Source organism: Rana temporaria, chromosome 2 (assembly GCF_905171775.1).
Source record: "Rana temporaria chromosome 2, aRanTem1.1, whole genome shotgun sequence".
Taxonomy (NCBI): Eukaryota; Metazoa; Chordata; class Amphibia; order Anura; family Ranidae; genus Rana; species Rana temporaria.
Genome location: NC_053490.1, coordinates 102,353,657 through 102,377,362, shown reverse-complemented (window position 1 = coordinate 102,377,362; position 23,706 = coordinate 102,353,657). Strand labels below are relative to the sequence as shown.

Here is a 23,706-nt window from a genome sequence, read left to right as displayed (position 1 = left end):
CTTGTAGGAGAAGTTTTTCTTTTCCTCTGACTGTCCTATGAGCCTGCATGACCCTTGACCATCTGCCTGGACAGTGCCGATTGGCCCTGTGCTGATCACATGCACCCTCCCAAAAAAAAAAAAAAAAGCTCTCTAGCAATACACACCAAACTGAGCATGTGCAAAGTGCCCCCTATGGCTCTGTTCTATCAGCAGATGGATTGGGGACAGTAAAAAAATAATGGGAGGATCAGAGAAGACAGGATCAAACACACAATGTATGGGATTAACACCTTTCACAGTGAGTTTAACAAGCGTGCTTTACTGTATATACATACTGCTTTTACTGTTGTGGGTTTAGTTATACTTTAAAGGGGTTGTAAAGATTTGTTTTTTATTTTCTAAATAGGTTACTATAAGCTAGTGCATTGTTGGTTCACTTACCCTTTCCTTTGATTTCCCTTCTAAATATTGTTTTTCTTTGTCTGAATTTATCACTTCCTGTTCCTCCTCAGTAAGCTTGCCCCCATCATCCAAGCTGTTCTAGCTGGGGCTTAGTCAGCGTGCTCGCCCCCTCCCTTGGGACTACATCCCCGCAGGGAGACGCTGTGTTCCAAGGGAGGGGGCGAGCACGTTAACTAACCCCCAGCAAGAACGGCTCGGATGATGGGGGCAAGCTTACTGAGGAGGAACAGGAAGTGAGAAATTCTGACAAAAAAAAAAACTTTAGAAAGGAAATCAAAGGAAAAGGTAAGTAAACCAACAATGCACTAGCTTAAAGGAACATATTTAGAAAGTAAAAAACAAACCTTTACAACCCCTTTAAGTTGACCCTGTGGTGACAGGTCCACTTTAAAGTGAAGATGATATAGACATTAGATCAGCTAACTTCCAATGAAGATAACTTGATTTGGCATCAAACACCAACCAGATGGAGAACTTTGATACTTTAGAGGGTGGGCACCTCTACCATGTAAGAAATATTACAAAATGCTCAGATAAATGATTCTGGAAAGAATCTTAGCCTCCCTTGTCCATCATTCCACTGTGCCATGTTTCTAAGGAGCTTCAACCAGTGTGCAGGTTAGGTTTTGGAAAGAGTGCAGATGCATTACAACACCTGTCAGTTTTCATTGCTGTCTTTTTCTTCCATTACGGAGGTTCACCCTCTCTATTTGTCCTGTTTCAAAAATGTTGTGTTTTCCCAGAAAAGTAATAGAATCTTCCAATGGGCACACTAGATCTGATGACCTGGGAGTGCCCAAGAGATCCCCTTAATTATCAGGGATTTCCTCTCACTTCCTGTTTTGGCTATGGGACAGGAAGTGAGAGGAAATCTCCGCAATGGTACACATATGGCAAAGAATTAACTGACAGGTTATAACCCTTAGGCCTCATACACACGGACAAGAATCTCGTCAGGTGCGCAGGTTTCCACGGCGACAGGTAAGTATACGCACTCTCGGATTTCTCGTCGGGAAACAGGCCGACAAGAATCTCAATGAGAAAATAGAGAGCAGGATCTCTATTTTTCTCGTCGAGATTCTGGCCAGATTTCCAGACGAGAAACCTGAAAGCCTCGTACACACGCTCGGTTTACTTGGCAAGAAATCTCTGCCAGCAGTTTTCTTGCCGAGAAAACCGAGTGTGTGTACGAGGCTTTACTCTATCCAATCTTTCGGGGGGAGGGGGGACAGGATACCTGACTTTGACAGGTATCCTTTCCCACTTCCGGGAGTCCAGGCCGCGGCCCGTGACGTCACCGCGGGGCTCCCTCCTCCTCCCCCGGCTGCCAGGCCAATAGGAGAGAGGAGTGGGGCCTCGCGCATGCGCAGTAGGGTTCCCAGCATCGCTGGACTCCAGGACAGGTAAGTGTCCTATTATTAAAAGCTAGCAGCTGCAGTATGTGTAGCTGCTGGCTTTTAATTTCTTATTTTTTGGGCCGGAACACTGCTTTAAGAAAAGCAAGGTCCCAATGTTGAATGCATTCTTATCAATAAAGCATTGCATGTAAATATGAGATGTGTTTATATACTTACCATGTCAGGAGGGGGAGGATTGGAGCAACATGGAGGAACCTGTAAGATTCATATAAAAATAAAGTCAATTAACAAATGATCGAAGAAGGGGTTCAAATCCTATTTTATATGAAGAACAAAGATGTGACAAAGCCTAGCTATATTGTAACATACACATGTCCTAATAGCATTATATACTATTAGGTAGATTCAGAAAGAGTTAGGCCGGCTTATCTACAGACCAGACCACCATGCAATTAGTTTCATAGGGCCAGATCCTCAAAAGAGATACTCCGACTTAACTGCTGTTCAGTCTGTGTGTAACTTTGGAAACGATCCTCAAAAGGCTTTTTCCAAAGTTAGACAGAAGATCCGGCATGTGTAATTGAATTACACTGCCGAATCTTAGGATGCAGTACCGCATCCGCCGCTGGGGGCATTTCGAGTCGAAATGCCGTTGCTAGTATGCAAATTAGCACTTAAGGCGATCCACAAAGCTTTCTAGCTTCGTTTTTGCGCCGTAAGTGTTATTTTGCAAGTGTAAAATTAGGGCTGGTTCTACAAAGTGTAAACTAGTCACACCTTGTAAAAGCCCATTCCAGCGACGGCATTTGGTATGCTTTCCCGAGGGAGAACTCCACGGCAATTTGTAAAAAACAAAACCGGCATGGGTTCCCCCCCAGGAGCATACCAGGCCCTTAGGTCTGGTATGGGTTGTAAGGGGACCCCCCCTACGCCGAAAAATCGACGTAGGGGTCCCCCTACAATCCATACCAGACCCGTATCCAAAGCACGCTACCCGGCCGGCCAGGAATGGGAGTGGGGACGAGCGAGCGCCCCCCCCCCCTCCTGAGCCGTGCCAGGCCGCATGCCCTCAACATGGGGGGGTTGGGTGCTCTGGGGCAGGGGGGCGCACTGCGGGCCCCCCCACCCCAGAGCACCCTGTCAGTCAGTGTCAGAGGTGGAGTAGGGTGCTTCGGACCTTCCGTTACGAGCCTGCTCCCACCCAGACCTGACAGTCAGCTACTAGGCAGACTACCATTACCTGTCCTGCACAGGGAACAGCTACTAGGAACTACTGGGAACCAGGAATCCAGCTCTCTTCTCTCCTCGTGGACTCCTTCATTCGCCGCAGGTAAGACCCTGCCTCTCAGGGCCTACCATCCAGGGGAACCACTGACGGCCGTCCTTCTCAGGGCAGCCGTCACTCAGACCCCTCACTGCGGCTCTCTATTCCCCTCTTGGGCTCGGCATCCCCACTCGCACGGCCACCCACGATTGTGGTGGCCCCTAGACACCCCACCTGGGTGTATTCTCGGCGCTTCTCGGCGTTTTTTACACGCCCGCGCCAGCCTGCTACTTTCCGCGGCCGCCGCGCCTCAGGAAAGTCCGCGGCTTCAGCCGCGGCCTACCGGCGCTCCGTCCGTTTTCTCCCTGCGCCTGCCACCAATAGTGCGGGTCTTTCTGATTATCGCCCCCGCACCCCCAGAGGTCCCCTCCACCCCCCTGCTAAGCAACCAGATTGGGGGAATCATTTTCTTACCAACCTGGTTGCCCCCCCAGCCTGGGTCCTGTATCTTTGCCTGGCGGCCATCTTGGTGCACCCCAGCAACAGTGACACCCAGCATCCCCCCCCCCCTCTTTTTCCCCTCATTAAGTTCAGCAGTCTTTGACCCAGGGCTTGAAGCCGATCGCCTTTAGGGATCAGGAAGGAATTTTTTTCCCTGCCGCAGCACATTGGCCAGCTTGCCCAGGGTTTTTTTGCCTTCCTCTGGACCAAGGACTGCTGAGAGCGAGGATTCTCCGAATCCTCTCTCACCGATCACCCGCACCCCGCCCACGGTGACTGGCAACAATGGTTAAATTGCGATACTCTGCGGAAACCATTTGGGGTCTGAGACAATTCGCAACAATATTACCTGCCGTCACCAAAAAAGCCTTAAAATCAGATCAACTTTTGAGAATCGATCGACGATCGATCATCAAAAATTTCAACCATTCAACACAGCTCAAGCACATATCATGTGCGTTGCTTAACACTAGATCAGCAGTTAAACACCGATCAGAAATCCATGATTTCTTACTACAAAACGATCTGGACTGCCTCTTCATTACAGAAAGTTGGCTGTCAGACGATTGCAACACCATTCTTGGAGAACTGGTACCAGCAAATTATCGTATCCTAACGGAAAATAGAATAGGGCAAAGAGGAGGAGGCCTGGCGGTGATTCATAAGTCTCATATTGCAATCACTAAACCGGTCCTTCAAAATCCTCTACCTTTTATGGAAACTCTTACGCTTCAACTTCAAGCTCACTCTCAGGAGACCGTTCACATTCTCCTCTGCTATAGGCCCCCTGGGCCCAAATCGCATTTGATTTCAGCATTAACGGAGTTCATATCCACTTACTCCCTTAACAGCAATCATCTTTTGCTGCTCGGGGATTTCAATTTGTGGGCCAACTCCTCACAGGATCCCATCGCGGATGCCTGCATCGACCACCTGGAAGGGTTAGGTCTTCAGCAACTTATATGCGGACCCACGCATGCTTCAGGTCACACTCTCGACCTAATTTTCAGACAAAATCTGAAAATAAACATTCTGGGTATTGAACCTTTGCCATGGACAGACCACCATGCAATTAGCTTCATAATTCCCAGAATTCCACTAGTCATGAAAGTACCCAAGCCGGTGACAATACACTGGGCTAGATCTCAGAGGAAGCTCCACTCGGAACTCTTCAGATCTACCCTGGGAAACCGAATTGGGGCTATTCCTCCTCAGCTAGCAGCCTCAGATACTTTGGATGCCATAAATGCAGCTCTGCTACAGTCAGCCGACTTAGCAGCACCAAAGCGCAAAGTCCGCAGCCGGGCAAAAAAGTCCAGCTGGTTCAATAACCAGCTGTCGCTATTGAAGCAAGAGCGCAGAAGGGCGGAAGCCGCCTGGATAAGAAGTCCTTCAGAAGACCGCCTCAACTTCTACAAAGCAGTAACTACACGATATCACAAGGAAATTTTCAAAGCCAAGAAACTTCACTTTTCCACGGTGATTAACAGCGCAATGAATCGCCCACGTGAACTCTTCAGGATGGTCACCCAGACCATGAATCCGGGATGTCTTGAAGTCCCCACTTCAGACACCCAAGAGTTCTGCAATGAACTATCGGATTTCTTCATCAACAAAATTGAAAAAATTCGGGTAAGTATTCGGCAAAACAATACTCCACTCAGCCCCCTCTTCAATCAAAACACCGTCGGAACGCCTCTACAATCAACTAAGTTCACTTTGGAACCCATCTCCATTGATACCACAAAAAAATTCATTGGTGCGCTGCGCAACAGCACAGCACCCAATGACATCATTCCCACCAAGCTACTGAAGGAATGTGCCGACATCCTGGCGCCTCCGATCACACAGCTTATAAATCAGTCATTTAAGGAAGGCATAGTGCCTTCCCTGCTGAAAGAGGGCACAATCCTGCCGATCTTGAAAAAACCTAATTTGGATCCTATGGACCCAACTCACCGCCGTCCCATAACAGGTCTAAATGCTCTGTCCAAGATAATGGAGAAAGTGGTGGTAAATCAGCTGCAACAGCATCTGGATACCCACAACCTACTCGATCCATTTCAATCCGGGTTCCGTCCCGGACACGGGACAGAAACGGCCTTACTGAAAATATGGGATGATGCGCTCGAGGCCGCAGACGAAGGAGAATCGTGTCTCCTGGTTCTGCTGGACCTAAGCGCAGCCTTTGACACAGTAGACCATAAATTGCTACTGAGACGACTAACAGAAGTCGCCGGAGTCTCAGAAGATGCCTTACCATGGTTCTCCTCTTTTCTCGGAAACCGTTCACAAACAGTGAAACTGGGATCTTTCACGTCAGAAAAACGCGCGGTGCCATGTGGGGTCCCCCAAGGATCCCCCCTATCACCGGTGCTGTTTAATATCTATCTTCGTCCTCTCTTTGATATTATCAGTAGCCAAGAACTACTCTATCACTCGTATGCAGACGACACGCAGTTGTACTTTCGCATCTGCCAAAAAAAGGATCATCATCTCAGATTAGAGAAATGTCTCTCTTCAATAGAAAACTGGATGACTAAGAGTTATCTCAAACTCAATAGCGCTAAAACAGAACTCTTTATGTTCAATGCCAGTCGGAAGAGACAACCGACAACTAACTGGACACCTTCGCCCATCCTGGGTCAGACCATCTCCCCTAGCTCCAAAGTCAAAAGTCTAGGAGTCACGTTTGACACCTTCATGACAATGGACGCACAAATAGGGTCAGTAGTCAGCGGGACGCACCATTTGATGCGCCTTCTACGCAGACTTATTCCATTTATTCCCAAAGAAGACATAGCAGTCGTGGTGGGAACAATCGTGAATTCCAGACTGGACTATGCAAATGCCCTTTACCTCGGGCTCCCCAAGTACCAAATCGCTCGTCTTCAAGTCGTACAGAATACGGCCGCTAGACTTGTGACTGGGAAAAAATCTTGGGAATCAATCTCACCTTCGCTGAGATCCCTTCACTGGTTGCCAGTGAAAGACAGAATTGCATTCAAAGCACTCTGCCTGACACATAAGTGCATCCATGGGAAGGCTCCTCGATATCTTTGCGACAAGATCAAAACGCACAATTGCAACCGCATTCTGCGATCCACCGACCAAAATCTGGTCAAGGTTCCTAAAACCAAATACAAGTCCAAAGGAGAAAGAAGGTTTGCTTTCCAGGGCCCCAGGCTTTGGAATGCTTTGCCAACCAGCATTCGGTTGGAGCAAAACCACCTGTCTTTCAGAAGGCAGATCAAAACCCTGCTTTTCTGAAAGGCATGAGACACAAACAACTAGCGCCCAGAAGCGATTCAGTTCGCATGTGCCGCGCTATATAAATTTTTCATTCATTCATTCATTCATTCATGTTGATGAGGACAGGACCTCTTCCCGACAACCCTTGCCATTGGTTGTCGGGGTCTGCGGGCGGAGGCTTATCGGAATCTGGGAGTCCCCTTTAATAAGGGGGCCCCCAGATACCGGCCCCCCACCCTAAGTGAATGGATATGGGGTACATCGTACCCCTATCCATTCACCTGGAGGCAAAAAGTAAAAGTTAATAAACACACAACACAAGGCTTTTTAAAATATTTTATTATTCTGCTCCGGACGCCCCCCCTGTCTTCGTTATTAGCTCTTTTACCAGGGGGGGGCTTCTTCTTCCACTCTCCGGGGGTCTTCTTCCGCTCTCCGGGGGGGGTTTCTTCTTCCGCTCTCCGGGGGGGGCTTCTCCGGACTCCGGGGGGCTTCTTCCATCTTCTCCCCTCTTCCGCTCTTGACTCGGCGAACCCCGGTTCTTCTGCAGCTCTCCGGTGCCTTCTTCTTCAGCGCTGGCTGCCTGCTATGTTTGTGTGTTAGCTCGATTTCAAACAGGCAGCCAGCGCGGTCTTCTGTGGCGTCAGGGTCTTCTGGTCTTCTGTTCTTCCGATGTTGCCTCGTCGCCTGTTGTCGCTGTAATGATGGAAGCGCGCCTTGCATCCCATTTATATAGGCATCACCGTCCCATCATGCTCCGGCAGGTACCCACGTGGTGGGTGCCTACCCACGTGCACCCACCACGTGGGTACCTACCGGAGCATGATGGGACGGTGATGCCTATATAAATGGGATGCAAGGCGCGCTTCCATCATTACAGCGACAACAGGCGACGAGGCAACATCGGAAGAACAGAAGACCCTGACGCCACAGAAGACCGCGCTGGCTGCCTGTTTGAAATCGAAATTGAAATAACGAAGACAGGGGGGGGCGTCCGGAGCAGAATAATAAAATATTTTAAAAAGCCTTGTGTTGTGTGTTTATTAACTTTTACTTTTTGCCTCCAGGTGAATGGATAGGGGTACGATGTACCCCATATCCATTCACTTAGGGTGGGGGGCCGGTATCTGGGGGCCCCCTTATTAAAGGGGACTCCCAGATTCCGATAAGCCTCCGCCCGCAGACTCCGACAACCAATGGCAAGGGTTGTCGGGAAGAGGTCCTGTCCTCATCAACATGGGGACAGGGTGCTCTGGGGTGGGGGGGCCCGCAGTGCGCCCCCCTGCCCCAGAGCACCCAACCCCCCCATGTTGAGGGCACGCGGCCTGGCACGGCTCAGGAGGGGGGGGGGGGCGCTCGCTCGTCCCCACTCCCATTCCTGGCCGGCCGGGTAGCGTGCTTTGGATACGGGTCTGGTATGGATTGTAGGGGGGACCCCTACGTCGATTTTTCGGCGTAGGGGGGGTCCCCTTACAACCCATACCAGACCTAAGGGCCTGGTATGCTCCTGGGGGGGGAACCCATGCCGGTTTTTTCTTTGAAAATTGGCATGGAGTTCTCCCTCAGGAATGCATGCCGCTGTCATTTTTTTTTTTCCCCGACGCAACTTTAAGCCGTCGCGATCCTCAAAACTCGGCGTAACGTAACTTCGCACATGCGCAGTACGGCCGGCGCGGGAGCGCGCCTCATTTAAATGGGACTCGCCCCATTTGAATAGGAACGCCTTGCGCCGGCGGAATTTTAGTTACACAGCCTGAAATTTCTAGATAAGTGCTTTGTGGATCAGGCACTTAGGTAGAAACTTTAAGGCAGTGTAACTTAAATTGGATTTTTTTAAGTTACGTCAGGTTTTTGTGGATCTGGCCCATAATTTCCAAAATTCCACCAGTGATAAAAGCACCCAAACCGGTGACAATACACTGGGCTAGATCTCAGAAGAAGCTCCATTCGGAACTCTTCAAATCTACCTTGGGAAACCGAATCGAAACTATTCATCCTCAGTTAACAGCTTCAGATACACTGGATGCCATAAATGCCGCTCTGCTACAATCAGCCGACTTAGTAGCACCGAAACGCAAAGTCCGCATCCGGAAAAAAAAGTCCGGCTGGTTCAACAACCAGCTGTCGCTTCTGAAGCAAGAGCGCAGAAGGGCGGAAGCCGCCTGGAAAAGAAGCCCTTCAGAAGATCACCTCATCATCTACAAGGCAATAACAACACAATATCATAAAGAAATCTTCAAAGCAAAGAAACATCATTTTTCTATGACGATTAACAGCGCCATGAACCGCCCCCGAGAATTATTCAAGATGGTCACCCAGACCATGAATCCGGGATGTCTTGAAGTCCCAATTCAGACACCCAAGAGTTCTGTAATGAACTATCGGATTTCTTCATTGACAAAATCGAAAGAATCCGGGTAAGTATTCTGCAAAATAATACCCCCCTCAGCCCCCTCTTCAATCAACTACAAAACACCAACAGAAACCTTCTACAATCAACTAAGTTCACTCTGGAACCCATCTCCATCGATACCACCAAAAAATATCATTGGTGCGTTACGGAACAGCACAGCACCCAATGACATCATTCCCACCAAGCTGCTGAAGGAATGCGCCGACATTCTGGCGCCTCCCATCACACAGCTTATAAATCAGTCATTTAAGGAAGGCATAGTGCCATCCCTGCTGAAAGAGGGCACAATCCAGCCCATCCTGAAAAAACCTAACTTGGATCCCAAGGACCCAACTCACCGCCGCCCCATAACAGGCCTAAATGTTCTCTCCAAGATAATGGAGAAAGTAGTGGTACAACAGCTGCAACAGCATCTGGATACCCACAATCTACTCGATCCATTTCAATCAGGTTTCCGTCCCGGACACGGGACAGAAACGGCCTTACTCAAAATATGGGACGATGCCCTCGAGGCCGCAGACGAGGGAGAATCCTGTCTCCTGGTTCTGCTGGACCTAAGCGCAGCCTTTGACACAGTAGACCACAAAATGTTACTGATGCGACTGGCCGAGGTAGCCAGAATCGCAGAAGGTGATTTACCATGGTTTTCCTCCTTTCTTGAAAACCGATCACAAACAGTGAAACTGGGATCTTTCACGTCGGAAAAACGCACGGTGTCATGTGGAGTCCCCCAAGGATCCCCCCTGTCGCCGGTGCTTTTCAACATCTATCTTCGCCCTCTCTTTGATATTATCAGTAGCCAAGAACTACTCTATCACTCTTATGCAGACGATACACAACTGTATTTTCGCATCTGCAACAAAAAGGATCATCATCTCAGTTTAGAGAAATGTCTCTCTTCAATAGAAAACTGGATGACTAAGAGTTATCTCAAACTCAACAGTTCCAAAACAGAACTTCTTATGTTTCACGCCAGCCGAAAGAGTCAACTGGCAACAACCTGGACACCGCCGCCCATTCTGGGCCAAATCATCACCCCTAGCTCCAAAGTCAAAAGTCTAGGAGTCATCTTCGACACCTTCATGACAATGGACGCACAAATAGGGTCAGTAGTCAGCGGATCGCACCATTTGTTGCGCCTACTACGCAGACTTATTCCATTTATCCCCAAAGAAGACGTAGCAGTCGTGGTGGGAACAATCGTGAATTCCAGACTGGACTATGCTAACGCCCTGTACCTCGGGCTCCCAAAGTACCAAATCGCTCGTCTGCAAGTCGTACAGAATACGGCCGCCAGACTGGTGACTGGGAAAAGGACATGGGAATCAATCTCACCTTCGCTGAGAACCCTTCACTGGCTGCCAGTAAAAGACAGAATTGCATTTAAAGCACTCTGCCTGACACATAAGTGCATCCATGGGAAGGCGCCGCAATATCTTTGCGACAAGATAGAACCTCACAATTCTAATCGCGTTCTGCGATCCACTGACCAAAATCTGGTCAAGGTGCCAAAAACCAAATACAAGTCCAAAGGAGAAAGAAGGTTTGCTTTTCAAGGTCCGAGACTATGGAACGCTTTACCAACCAGCGTTCGGTTGGAGGAAAACCACCTGACTTTCAGAAGACGGATCAAAACTCTGCTCTTTTGATGTCATGAGACACGAAACATCAAGCGCCCAGAAGCGATTCAGTTCGCATGTGCCGCGCTATATAAGTTTTTTTTCATTCATTCATTCATTCATTCAACTCTGAATCTGCACCGACCTATGTTTAAGTGTATTCTCTAACAGAGATACACTTAAACATATCTAAGATACGACGGCTTGCGCCGTCCTATCTTAGATTGCAATGTTTCTGATGGCCGCTAGGTGGCGCTTCCATTGCGGCCGGCGTATATTATGTAAAAATTACATAGTTTCCGTAAGGCCTTAGCCTTAGCCGGCCTAAAGTTATTCCACCTATGAAGTGGAATAACAATGTTAAAGCATGGCCGCCGTTCCCGCCGCGAGGTTCAAATTTTTTACGTTGTTTGCGTAAGTCGTCCGCGAATCGGGAGTTACGTCGTTTACGTCCACGACAAAATCAATAGGCCTGTACGGCGTACTTAGCCGCAATGCGCACTGGGAAATGTAGGCGCCCGGCACATGCGCAGTAGCAAAAAACTTCAAAAAACGTGAGGTCAAGCCTCATTTCCATACAACACACCCCTCTCCAACCAATTTGAATTAGGCGCCCTTACGCCCGCCCGCTTTAGGCTATGCCGCCGTATATTAGCAGGTAAGTAGATTGAGAATCACTACTAGCCTAGCTAATTTACGGCGGTGTAGCCTAAACAGGCTAGGCTACACCGCCTTAAAGTTAATCCATTGTACCTGAATCTACCTATATCCACACAGAAAACAAGTAAACACAATATTAGTTATTTTAAATAAAAACTTTACTACTGAAAATGAAGACAGTGGCAGGTTTGCTTGGCCACTAATCATGTAAATCTACCAGTAAAGCGAGTCATGTTTCTAGGAAAATAATCATTGTGAGGTGAAAATGTTTCCAGTGCCATGCGGGAGTCCTGTAAACACGGCACAAGGGAGCTTTATCCACATATGAAGCCTCTCTAATAGTAGGTGTTCACCTTCACAGGTCTTTGGTCTATATTTAGCTGAGAAGCCTCCACCCATGAATTGGACAGAGGGCCTATTCATAATGACCCTGTAAAATGATGACTGACGTCCAAGGGACTGAAAAGACTTCATAGTTCTAAGCTCACATAGTACAGGGATGTTTCAAATAGCCATGTGTGTATAATGAGACCAAAACCAAAAGTTAGGCTTTAAATCCCCCACCCAATATGCTGTAATTAGGATAACTTTGCAGACGATGGTTAGCTACCACAGTCAGCATAAATTGGGGAGCCTGGGGTGCATGTGGTCCTCTTATTTCCTCCTTGTGGAAATTGATTCGTTTATTGATGTTAAATTATATATTAAGTCAAAACTGATTTTTTTAGTTCTAGATACTGTGGGGAAGGGTTGGAACTCCTGCCATGTTTTTCTTGCTGTGTCCCCACTGTGGAGAATCAAAAGCCAATATATCCCACATTGAGGTACAGTCAGTGTAAAACATAGACTCCAAAGTCCGCAATAAAGACGTGCCAAGATAAATGCAGCTGCACTTTGAAACTGCCCAACCAGGGCTTCCAAACAATCTGTACCAAAAACACGTGGCCACCTTTCTCAAATGTCATCTCAATGTTTCTCATTTGAGAAACTAGGCCATGCCTCCGAAACGTGCATGCTCTTCTCATTCCCTCCACCACAGAGAGGCCATCCCGGGCCCTCCTCCCCTGAATTTGGCGCTTGTCTCTTGTTGGCTGCCGGAGAGATCGTAGGTGGAGCCAGTGAACTGTGTGTCTCTCCCTCCCTGGACCCCTATCTCCTTCGGATCATCTGTAGGTGAGGCTGGCAGGTTGTTACAGTTCCCCCACTGGATTCTGACAGTGACAGCTAGATCCCACACTGCACAATGATGTCTCCTGCCGATGCTTGAGTCAAGTCATCTATAGATGGGTTGCCATAGATCCAGAGTTTGTGGTGGACATATTCAGGATGCATTTTTCATTTTAACCCTTGTGAATGCAATCTTATTGTGCATTATGTCTGCTTAAAGTGGATGTAAACCTGATTCATGAAATTTGAGCTGGGCTCATATATCTGATAACTCCTGACAAATTCTTGGACACTTTAGACAAAAACAGACTGAATCTTCAGTCTGGGGAGGTTGCTAAAATAGATTAGCAGGGAGCTGACCCTATTACAAAACACCTCTTAGAGTCTCCGCCTATGATGAGAGGGGGTGTGTGCCTTTCCTTCAATCAGCAATTTTAGCTATCTTGGCTGTATACCCAGACATCACACTATGTGTTAAAAAGGAAGAGAAATTCTCCTAACACAATCTCAACTTTCTAAACAGTATATAAATGTGAAGACAGCAGATATACATGTAAAACCTATGTTGGGAGATTTGTGTATCATCTGAGGCTGTTCACTTCACTGGGTGTATGGAGGGTTTACATCCACTTTAATTAAAGGTTTATTGCGCTAGGTTGCGTTTCCCTTTTCTTTGTGCCACTGTGGATAATCACCTTTTTTTATTTGTCTTAGTGATCATTGTTACTGGGGGAGTAATAAGGGTAAATAAAACGGAACCTTATTGATGTATGCTGGGTGGGCTATTGCCCTACTATAGAAAAAACGGAAATGCAATCAGAGAAAAAAAATTGTGTATGAATAAACTGTTCCCCTCCCCTAATAATGCAAGCTGGACACTAAAAGGATAATCACAAAATCCAATAAGGTACAAAATATATAGAAGATATAGTGCAACGCAAAAATAAAATGAAATCAATTACAGGATAATAAATGATATATAAATAAATACATAAAAGTCCAAAAATGTGAAAAAAATCCAAGATTGTGTGACAACAAATTCCAGGAATCTTCACCGGTGACTTTTAAACTTCAAAAATAAAGTGATCCCTCCACCATTAGGAATGGCTACTCTCACCTTAAGGTGATTCTTAACGGATTCCTCCCAACATTTTGAGATGGGAATAAGGGACACCTATCAGGCCTGTATACCTTTTCTGATAGGTGTCCCTTATTCCCATCCGAAAAAGTTGGGAGGAATCCGTTTAAACACATCGTATCAACTGGTGTATCTCACGTTTTGATTTCTGCTTGTATGACTGCCTGGTAAAACAGGGGTCCATACCTTAAGGTGAGAGTAGCCATTCCTAATGGTGGAGGGATCACTTTATTTTTGAAGTTTAAAAGTCACCGGTGAAGATTCCTGGAATTTGTTGTCACACAATCTTGGATTTTTTCACATTTTTGGACTTTTATGTATTTATTTATATATCATTTATTATCCTGCAATTGATTTCATTTTATTTTTGCGCTGCACTATATCTTCTATTGCCCTACTATGCAGGTATAAATATAACACACTTACCAACTAGAGTGCTTTCTCCATCAATGTCATTTCTGCAATGTCCCTCTATGGTTTGGATGCTGTGGAAATCTTCTGCCAGCCCTTTTCAGGTCTGATGTCTCCCGTGTCACTATTAAGCCACCACTGATGATGCTACTCCTAAGCACATGCACAGGAGTTACATCGTTCCCAGTACTTGACTCAATTCCTGGTATTTTACAGATCCCAGGAATAAGCCAAGGCTTACACTACTCTGCGAATGCACTGCAGCCAGTGACCACTAAATAAAATAAAAAAACTTTGCATGTCTGTTCTGCCAAAAATAAAAACTCTACTTTTTAGCATTTTTTTTTTCTTTTAGCTTAGTTCCACTTTAAGTTTGTCACTGGAAAAGATGATGATTGGAAATCTACTGGAGAGGAGAAAACTGTCTAAAGCCCTGTACACATGACCGGCAATCCTGTCAGGAAAAAAAAACGTTGGTTTTCCCTGACGGGATTCCTGGCAAGCTTTTCTTGCAAAGCCGTGCATACGGACAGCCATTCAAAAGAACCGCCGTTCTTTTGAATGGCAAGAACGCGGTGACGTCATCAACTACGACGAGCAGGCACTCGTCACATTCGATGACGTTGCCGCCATCTTGCTACACCCCACACTATGCCTTGTATGCTACCGCGCATGCGTCAAAGGCTTATCGAGCATGCGTGGGTTTACCTTCGGACAGGTAAGCATACAGAAGACCGGTTTCCTCATCAGGAAACACTCTGCCGGGAAACCCGATGAGAAAATAGAGAGCAGGGTTATACTCTGACCGGAAAACTGCTAGGGAACACGCGGTCAGGATTCCCGGCCAAATGCTCTCCTGGCAGTTTTCCTGCCGGGAAAACTAGTCATGTGTACGAGGCTTGAGAGGGGATTTTTTTCTCATTTTGTAGAGATTTACTTGAACTTCCTGTTGTGTTTCTAGAATAGGCGGTGAAGGCAATCTCCTGTCAAGACACACAAAAATGGCAGGTGTTTTACCTATTCCCTACTCTACGCAAACTGGCACATAGGGTCATATTTTCTAATTGCCAGAAAGTAGGAATTATATGGGCCCTGGACAATTGGGCTGTAAATAACACTGAATGCAACCCAATAAGAGTATAAAGTAAATTTGTCAGACAAAAAACAAATGCTCAGCCAAGTCCACAAATCTGGCAAGTACTGGCCAACATCGATGGATAGCCAAAGAGAAATGCACATTACAGATGACAGACAGGGAATGACTTGGATGTTGGTCTCACCTTTCCTTCACATCTTTTATGACTTATAATCTTGCATACTGAAATACAAAAGAAAAATACAGGATATTAGATAAGGCTCACAGAACATTAGAAAATTATTGCCAATCACCAACACACAACTCTGATGACTGCTGTGCCAAGCCCTCTCTCCAACTGCTGTCTGCAAAGAGCCTCACCAAACCAGCACTGTTGCCACCATTTTCAGGAGCATGGGTACAAAAAACAGGAAATCTGTCATACAGAAAAACTGTAACAACAACATAGGATTGTGGAAGTGAAGTGGGAGTAAAACACTTCATGATGCCTTCTAGAGCTGCACAATTAATCGTTAAAAAAATTGTGATCTTGATTCAACCCCCCTGACGATCTCCAATGCAGAGTTTGCCGATTCTTTCATATAACAAGCGGAGGGACTTATCAGCTGTCAAAAGAAAATATCTGGGCAGTCTGCCAAGTTTTTAACAGAAAACATTGTAACTAATGCTTCCTTCTTATGCCCCGTATACACGATTGGGATTCCTGGCGGTAAAAAGTCCACCGGGAATCCAGGGGGGAAAACCGAGAACCTGCTCGGTCACTTTCCTTGTGTACACACCAGAGGTTTTCCCGTCTGGAAAACTGCGGTGAGAGCTTTGGGCGGGAATCTCGGCCGTGTGTAGGGAAACTGCCGGGAAAAAGACTGCCTGGATTTGCGGCAGGAAAAAAGAGAACATGTTCTAATTTTTCTTGGAACCCCCAAACATTTATATATATTTTAGCAGAGACCCTAGGGAATAAAATGGCAATTGCTGCAATATTTAATGTCACACTGTATTTGCCCAGCGGTCTTTTTAAATGCAATTTTTTGGCACAAAATACACTTCAATGAATAAGAAAAAGAAAAGAAACAGTAAAGCTAGCCCAATTTTTTTTAAATGTGAAAGATGATGTTACGCCGCGAGAACCGTGAGAGAATCGTGATCTATCTTCTAAGCAAAAAAATTGTGATTCTCATTTTAGCCAGAATCGTGCAGCTCTAATGTCTTCTATTCATTGCTACCCTTCTACACAAGGCACAGTGCAAGTTGTCTTCAAGCAGTGATAGTCAACCAAGTGTATGACAGTGCATGTTAGGTGAACAGGCTATCATGTGGGGATCCTATTGTTTAGTTCTGAATGATCAGATTCGTAAGACTTGCAATATTACTTCTCTTTTAGGCTCCATTTCCATGGACGTTTTTACAGCCACTTTTCTGAGCGTTTTTTGCAGCTTAAAAACATCTCTCCATGTTAGTCTATGGCTTCATGCCCACCATGATGTTTTTGAGCTATAGATGGATGAGCCGTTTTTAAGCTGCAAAAAAAACCCAGGACCAGTGCGTTCTGAAGCTCCAGAGTAGAGCTGTAAAAACGCCAGACGTTAAAAAGTGCTCAAAAACTCTCAAAAACGCGCAAAAACGCTCAAAAACGCTACCGCAGCGTTTTTGAGCTCCAGCTCAAAAAAATAATGAATACAATAAAAAAATAACATGGACAGGTGTTTTTTCAGCTGTAAAAAATGCTAAAGAAAGTGGCTGTAAAAACGTATATGGAAATGAAGCCTTAATGTCAGACTTGGAATGCTTCAACATACAGATGTAAAGTCCCACGGGATGTGACTGTACAAATATTTTTAATGAACTGTTTGTCTTTTCAAAACCGCTACGTACTATATGTGATATGAGCTGGAGATTCCCTATTCTGAAATAAACAATTGCATTTGATCCAGACATAGCATGAACAAAAAAAGTATTTGAATCTACAAAATTAGTTTATGTGAGCCACTGCAGGAAGTACTTGGCTATAAAATAAAGTTGGGAAAGCCAACACCATGGGCACTCTTTGTATCATCATCCATGATTAGCCGCAGGCAATTTTCAGTAGCACAGTCAGGAACCTAAAAATCACTTATTTTGCTCTACCCTGACTCCATGATACTCAGGCATATAAAGAATAGTCTGAATACTTACGGGGGGTTCACCCGAACAAAATTTTTTAACATTACATTGAGGATAATTCTGGGAAGCACAGTTCTGATTTGGCTCCACCCTCATAATGCAATAGAAGCCTCTTGTATCTTGCTCTATTTAAAGCGTATCTAAACAAAACAAAAACAAAAATACATTGCAGCCTATCAGTCTGCATTCTTTTTATCTTTATTTTCACTTAATAATCCCAAGAAAAGCACACTTCCTGTCCCTGGGTGGCTACGATCGATCCTCCAGTGTATCTATGGAGGTAGCCATGGTTGCCACCCAGGATGGACTTCTCTGCTTTTGTTCATCTCCATCACACGAGAGGTGAGGGGTTTAGAAAAGGAAACTGAGATGTTTTTTTTTTCTTCCAGTGCAGGCAGTGACAAAGATACTGCATTGCGAGCAAAATCAACATGTTCTTTCTGTATTTGCTAAATATGTTCTGAAAAATGAAAACTAAAACTAACATCTAAGGACTGGTAGGTTGCAATGTATTAGATGTTTGATCTTGGGGTAAGAAAACTGTGCTCATAATAGGCATAATAAAGGGAAGGTGTTGGACAACACATATGATGTTCTACCACTGGAAAAAAAGATGACAGACGATTTCATTTGCAGCATTTAGGAACTTCAGATGGTCATCACTGGACATTGTTTGCTTTTGTCTTTTTTGGGTATTAGAAAGGGCTGATACCACATCAAAATGGATACTTACACACGTTGCATTCAAAAATACATGTATCCTCATAATACACATGACAACATAACATTGGTTTTATTTTTATCTACCTGGATTTTAACTTTAAACTGGAACTCCATCTTAACACTAACAACTCTTAAAACTATCCCCCCCAACACTTAAGCTTACTAACGTTTGTAAGAAAGATAGATATACTTACCTATTTTCAGCCCGCTCTGGTCTAGCCCCCCCCCCCTCCAATTTTAGGGGAGAGAAGGGAGTGCCGACAATAGATGGGACATTGAAGCCTATAGGTGACGTCACAGTTCCAGGCTTTACTAGCTCTTTTTAAAGCACTTTCTCCTCCGCCCTGCAGCGCTGTTGGCTGTCACAGGAGATTACATGACCGGACAGGAGTGGTCTGAAAATAGGTATCTTTCTAAAGCCTCATACACACAATCGCATAATCCAACAGATCACATTTGTTGTTGGACAATTTGAGAGCATGTACAGCCAACATTTGTTGTCGGAAATTCCGACAATAACTGTCCGATGGAGCATACACCCGGTCGGATTACCAGACAAAACACATCTGTCAGACAATTGTCGGAATATCCAATCGTGTGTACGGGCCTTTATTATTTATTATTATACAGGATTTATATAGTGCCAACAGTTTGCCAACAGGCTGGACTCCACTTAACTCCACTTAACTCCGGTTTTCTCAGCAGGGGACCTGTCCGCTGTTGAGCAGAACAGAGCACAGCAGGCGGATGACAGGTTCATGTCCACTCAATTTATTTAGAGCGGACACGGACACAGCCTACTCTGCTCTATGGGCAGTCAGATGTAAATAGACTGACTGTCTGTTTTCACCCGACTGCCCTCCGATCCGATCTGCCCAAATGGAGGGGAACGGATCCCCTTCCATTTGTTTTTGCCAGATCGGATCGGAGATAGGCGGGTGTAAACGGAAACAAGCCCATTTGCATAAGCCACTCCATAGAGGTTAATGGAGGGTGCTGAAAATGGACAGGTGGAATTCCACTTTAAGTTTGGAATTAAGGTTGTATCATATCTTAAAGGGGTTGTAAAGGTTTGTTTTTTGTTTTTCTAAATAGGTTCCTTTAAGCTAGTGCATTGTTGGTTCACTTACCTTTTCCTTCGATTTCCCTTCTAAATGTTTTTTTTCTTTGTCTGAATTTCTCACTTCCTGTTTCTTCTCAGTAAGCTTGCCTCCATCATCCGAGCCGTTCTGGCTGGGGGTTAGTCAGTGTGCTCGCCTCCTCCCTTGGGACTACATCCCTGCGGGAAGACGCTGTGAACACAACGTCTTTCACAGGGATGTAGTCCCAAGGGACTTACCTGAGTGGTAAATCAGCATACCCAAGTACTGTCATGTGCCTTGACCTATGCAACCATTACCTTTCAGAAAACTGATATGTTTGTAGGGTTTACGGGAGACTACAGTTGAGAACAAAGCAAGTGATACTATAAGGCCTCGTACACACGACCGAACATGTCTGCTGAAACTGGTCCGTCGGACCAGTTTCAGCCGACATGTTCGGTCGTCTGTACGGCTGACCGGACAATTTTCCGGCGGATCGGACAGGTTTCCAGCGGACAAATGTTTCTTAGCATGCTAAGAAACATGTCCGCTGGAAGCCTGTCCGTCGGACATGTTCGGTCGTCTGTACGACTCACCGGACATGTCCGCTCGGCCAAAAGCCCTCGCATGCGTCAAAGTGATTCAACGCATGCGTGGAAGCATTGACCTTCCAGGGTCGCGCACGTCGCCGCGTCATCGTCGCGGCCACGTCACCGCGTATCCTGTCCGCGCGGATTTCTGTTTGATGGTGTGTACAACCATCAGACAGAAATCTCCGAGCGGACATATCCGATGAAAACGGTCCGCGGACCGTTTTCATCGGACAGATCCCCTCGTGTGTACAAGGCCTAAAGGAAGAAGCAGCAACTTTTGGTGGCCGCTGTACAGTTCTCGTGTTACCTTATCGCAAATGGAAATAGTATTTGTTTTCTTTAGTTCAGTATAAGAAACTATAATTGAAGCCAGTCATAATAAGTTTACAATTTTAACTGTTCGTACGAGAAAGTCAGTCAACAGGCTACAAATAATCTAGCTTTATCCAAAGCCTAGTATTAAGCCACCCTCAACTAGGCGTCCCAGCTAAATGCAGTTTAATGAGGATTCTGAAAGCTCCTCTTTTATGGTTTACAGGAAAAGTCATCACATCACTGTGACTCACAACTCTATGTGACATTGTGACATTCACTGTAATGTGAACTCCCTGGTCACATCACCGACCACTGAGGTTTTGCGCTCACAGACAACTTAATTGTGACCTCATGGGCTAAACTGTGAGCCAAAAAAAACTACAAAATCTTTCTATGATCTGCAGTTTAAGGGTTGACACTGGGAAAGCTGATAATTCACAAAACCACATTGGGATATCAGATTTTTTTTTTGCCAACTTTCTTTAGATTAGCTAACAGATAATATCATTCGTAGACATAATGCCTTGGGTCCATCAGTATTCATCTAACAGTTGCCTTCATACATGTACATGACATGCTAACAGGCATGGTTTGGTTTAACTCCTGGGAGTATACAGCACTTGTGTGGTCTGGGGGAATAGTGAAGAAACTGCAAAGTGATAGACAGTCATCATGTACTATAATGTCCCTATCTACCCTTACATTGGATAAAGCTAAGATGGAAAGCAGGCTACTGTGTAGTAGATATTGTAAAAAAAAGATGGAAAAATTGTAACTAGTTGAAACTAAGATTTATTTAAAATGTTCTACTTTCAGCTTACCTGGTAGAAATGCCCTTTATTGTGGTTGCAAATGCGATATTCTGGATAGTGCCCTTTTTTACCCAATATGCTAATTAAGGTAACATTCTGGGCAGCTTAAAAGCCACTGGTAACTGCAGTAGTGACAGAATCTGGCTTCGGAAACCCACTAATTTTAAGGCAGTGTTGCATCAATCCAGCCAAGCCTTGAGATTCTATAGAAAAATGCAGTATTTCCAAGACTAGGTGAACATGACCATCTCATTGGTAAAGCCAGATACGCCTCACAAATCTGAAGGGGTATCTGTGCTGCAATTTCCCCTTAATCTCTTATGTGCCAACAATGAAGGAGTCCATCACTAAGTGGACTGGATTTTGGATAGAGTAATGGAGGGTTATAACCCCCACCAGTTTATTTTTTTCTGCCATCTGTGTGCCATTAGGGAGATTTCCCTTCACTTCCTGTCCCATAGCCAAAAAGGAAGTGAGAGAAAATCCCTTTAAAGCAGTGGTCATCAACCCTGTCCTGCAGGGCCCACTAACAGGCCAGGTTTGCAAGATACGGTAACTGAAATACATCACAGCTGATATCATTTGCTCCTCAGTGATTGCAGTATTCTAGACTGCATCTCCCCAAGGTAATACATAAAACCTGGCCTGTTAGTGGGCCCTGCAGGACAGGGTTGATGACCACTGCTTTAAAGTGAGGAAATCCAAGTGTGTCACCAAGGAACTAGTGGTGTCCTCATTGGCAGATTTCCCCTCTATTAGAGTTCTGATGTCAACCCAAAATTGGGGATTTTTGATAATAACAGTAAACAGGACTAATGCCACGTACACACAATCATTTTTCGGCATGAAAAAAACATAGTTTTTCAAAAATGTCCTGAAAAACGACAAAAAAAAGAAAATCGAACATGCTGCATTTTTTAACGTCGTTTTAAACAATGTCGTTTTTCGGGTTGTAAAAAAATGATCGTGTGTGGGCTAAAACGACGTAAAAAACCTGCGCATGCTCAGAAGCAAGTTATGAGACATGAGCGCTTGTTCTGGTAAAACTACCGTTCATAATGGAGTAAGCACATTCATCACGCAGACAAAAAAGCGCGAATTGTTTTTTACTAACACGGAATCAGCTAAAGCAGCCCAAAGGCGAATGGAACTTCCCCTTTATAGTGCCGTCGTACGTGTTGTACGTCACCGCGCTTTGCTAGATCATTTTTTAAAAACGATGGTGTGAGGGCAAGGCCGTTTTAATGATGAATGCTGAAAAATGATCGTGTGTACGCGGCATAATTGAGAGGGTGAATCTCCCTAACTGATGCACAGACAGCAATAAGAACTGACAGGTGTTCTAATCTCTCTCTACTCTTATCCAAAACGGGGAAAAAAAATTGTCTTTAGTTATACTTTAACAATGGACAGAAGCTTACTGCTGCAAGCCTCTTTCTCTTAGAAGCTTTCCTTTGAAGTGCCTTTATGTTTTGTAGTGATGCAAGTGCAATGGGAGAAGGTGTTGTGTGCTTTTTATAAATACTTTTTTTTATATATACTTCACCACTGGAAGCACTTTTCATTTTTACATGTGGAGTTGTTCTCCTTGATGAGCACTGTTGGAATTGCTTGTTAACTCTGGTGGGTGTATTAAGCCTTATAGCCGAGCATGAGAGTGCAAGGCATAGCTCTCTGGTGAGTTTAATTCTTATGGGAGTGGATTCACAATCACCTATGGTGTGGTGGAAGATTTGTTTCAAGTTTATCTAAAGAGGATTATTTGATTGAGTTTAATCACTTGAACACACATAATAATCACGGACTTGATTTTGGACTTTCCATTTCATTTTTTTCATTTGTGTTTACGGATGAATGTTTTGAGCACATAATTAATTTATTTTATACCTTTCATATGTAAATTTGGTTTCACTATCACGTGGTGATTCATTTTTATATTTAGTATTGTTTATATATTGTTTATGAACAGAGCGCTACTATTTGTTCACTTAAAATCACATTTCAGACTTTATTATTATTTAAGTAGCAGCTGTAGGCACTTTTTTTATTTTTTCCTTGTGCGCAGTGGTGGTTTAGGAAGTTAAAGGGGCGCCAAACTTTTTTTACCAATACTTTTAAAAGTGGAAATACACTTTTAGTCTGCTTCCACCAGGGTACTCCAGTCAGCAACCACCTCCCGAAAAGCACAAACAGCAGAAAATATTTGACCACGTGTAAAAACCTAAAAGTTAAGTATTATCGTAAATTAAAAGCATCCGTAGCAGTAGCTAGAAAAGCTTTGCTGTGTAGAAAAAATAAGCCAATAAAAGCAGACCTGATTTCGAATTGTAACTTGCTTCAAAAAAAAAAAAGAATAACAAATTAAACAAGTATACACACCCTACATTTGTTTTTGACACCTCCCCCCCCCCTTAAAAAAAGGGGGGGGTTCCTCTAAGTCAACTTTGGCTTTATATTATATGGTTAATTCACACAATTACAATGCTTTGTAATGTACACTGACCACAAGCACTACATTTTGGCTAAGAAGAAATGTGACTCCTATCGACAAAATGATGTAAAGCCCCAGAGACTTGGATTTAGAACTGTTCTCATTTACTGTACACTGAGTTCCAAACAATACAGATAAATAAAAACACGTGGTGCAATATATGGTTTTCCAATTCAGCTTTGCATTCTATGTTTTTTGACCTTGAGT

At 44.8% G+C, this 23,706-nt stretch overlaps 1 protein-coding gene across 1 annotated transcript in view; it reads right to left on the bottom strand.

Annotated features, from left to right (window-relative positions):
- TNS2 (tensin 2) overlaps positions 1-23,706 on the bottom strand; it is a 272,141-nt gene that overhangs the window by 113,994 nt on the left and 134,441 nt on the right. Inside the window, 2 exon segments of the mRNA XM_040340630.1 lie at positions 2,019-2,057; positions 15,508-15,545. Coding sequence (XP_040196564.1) covers positions 2,019-2,057; positions 15,508-15,545 — 77 coding nt within the window.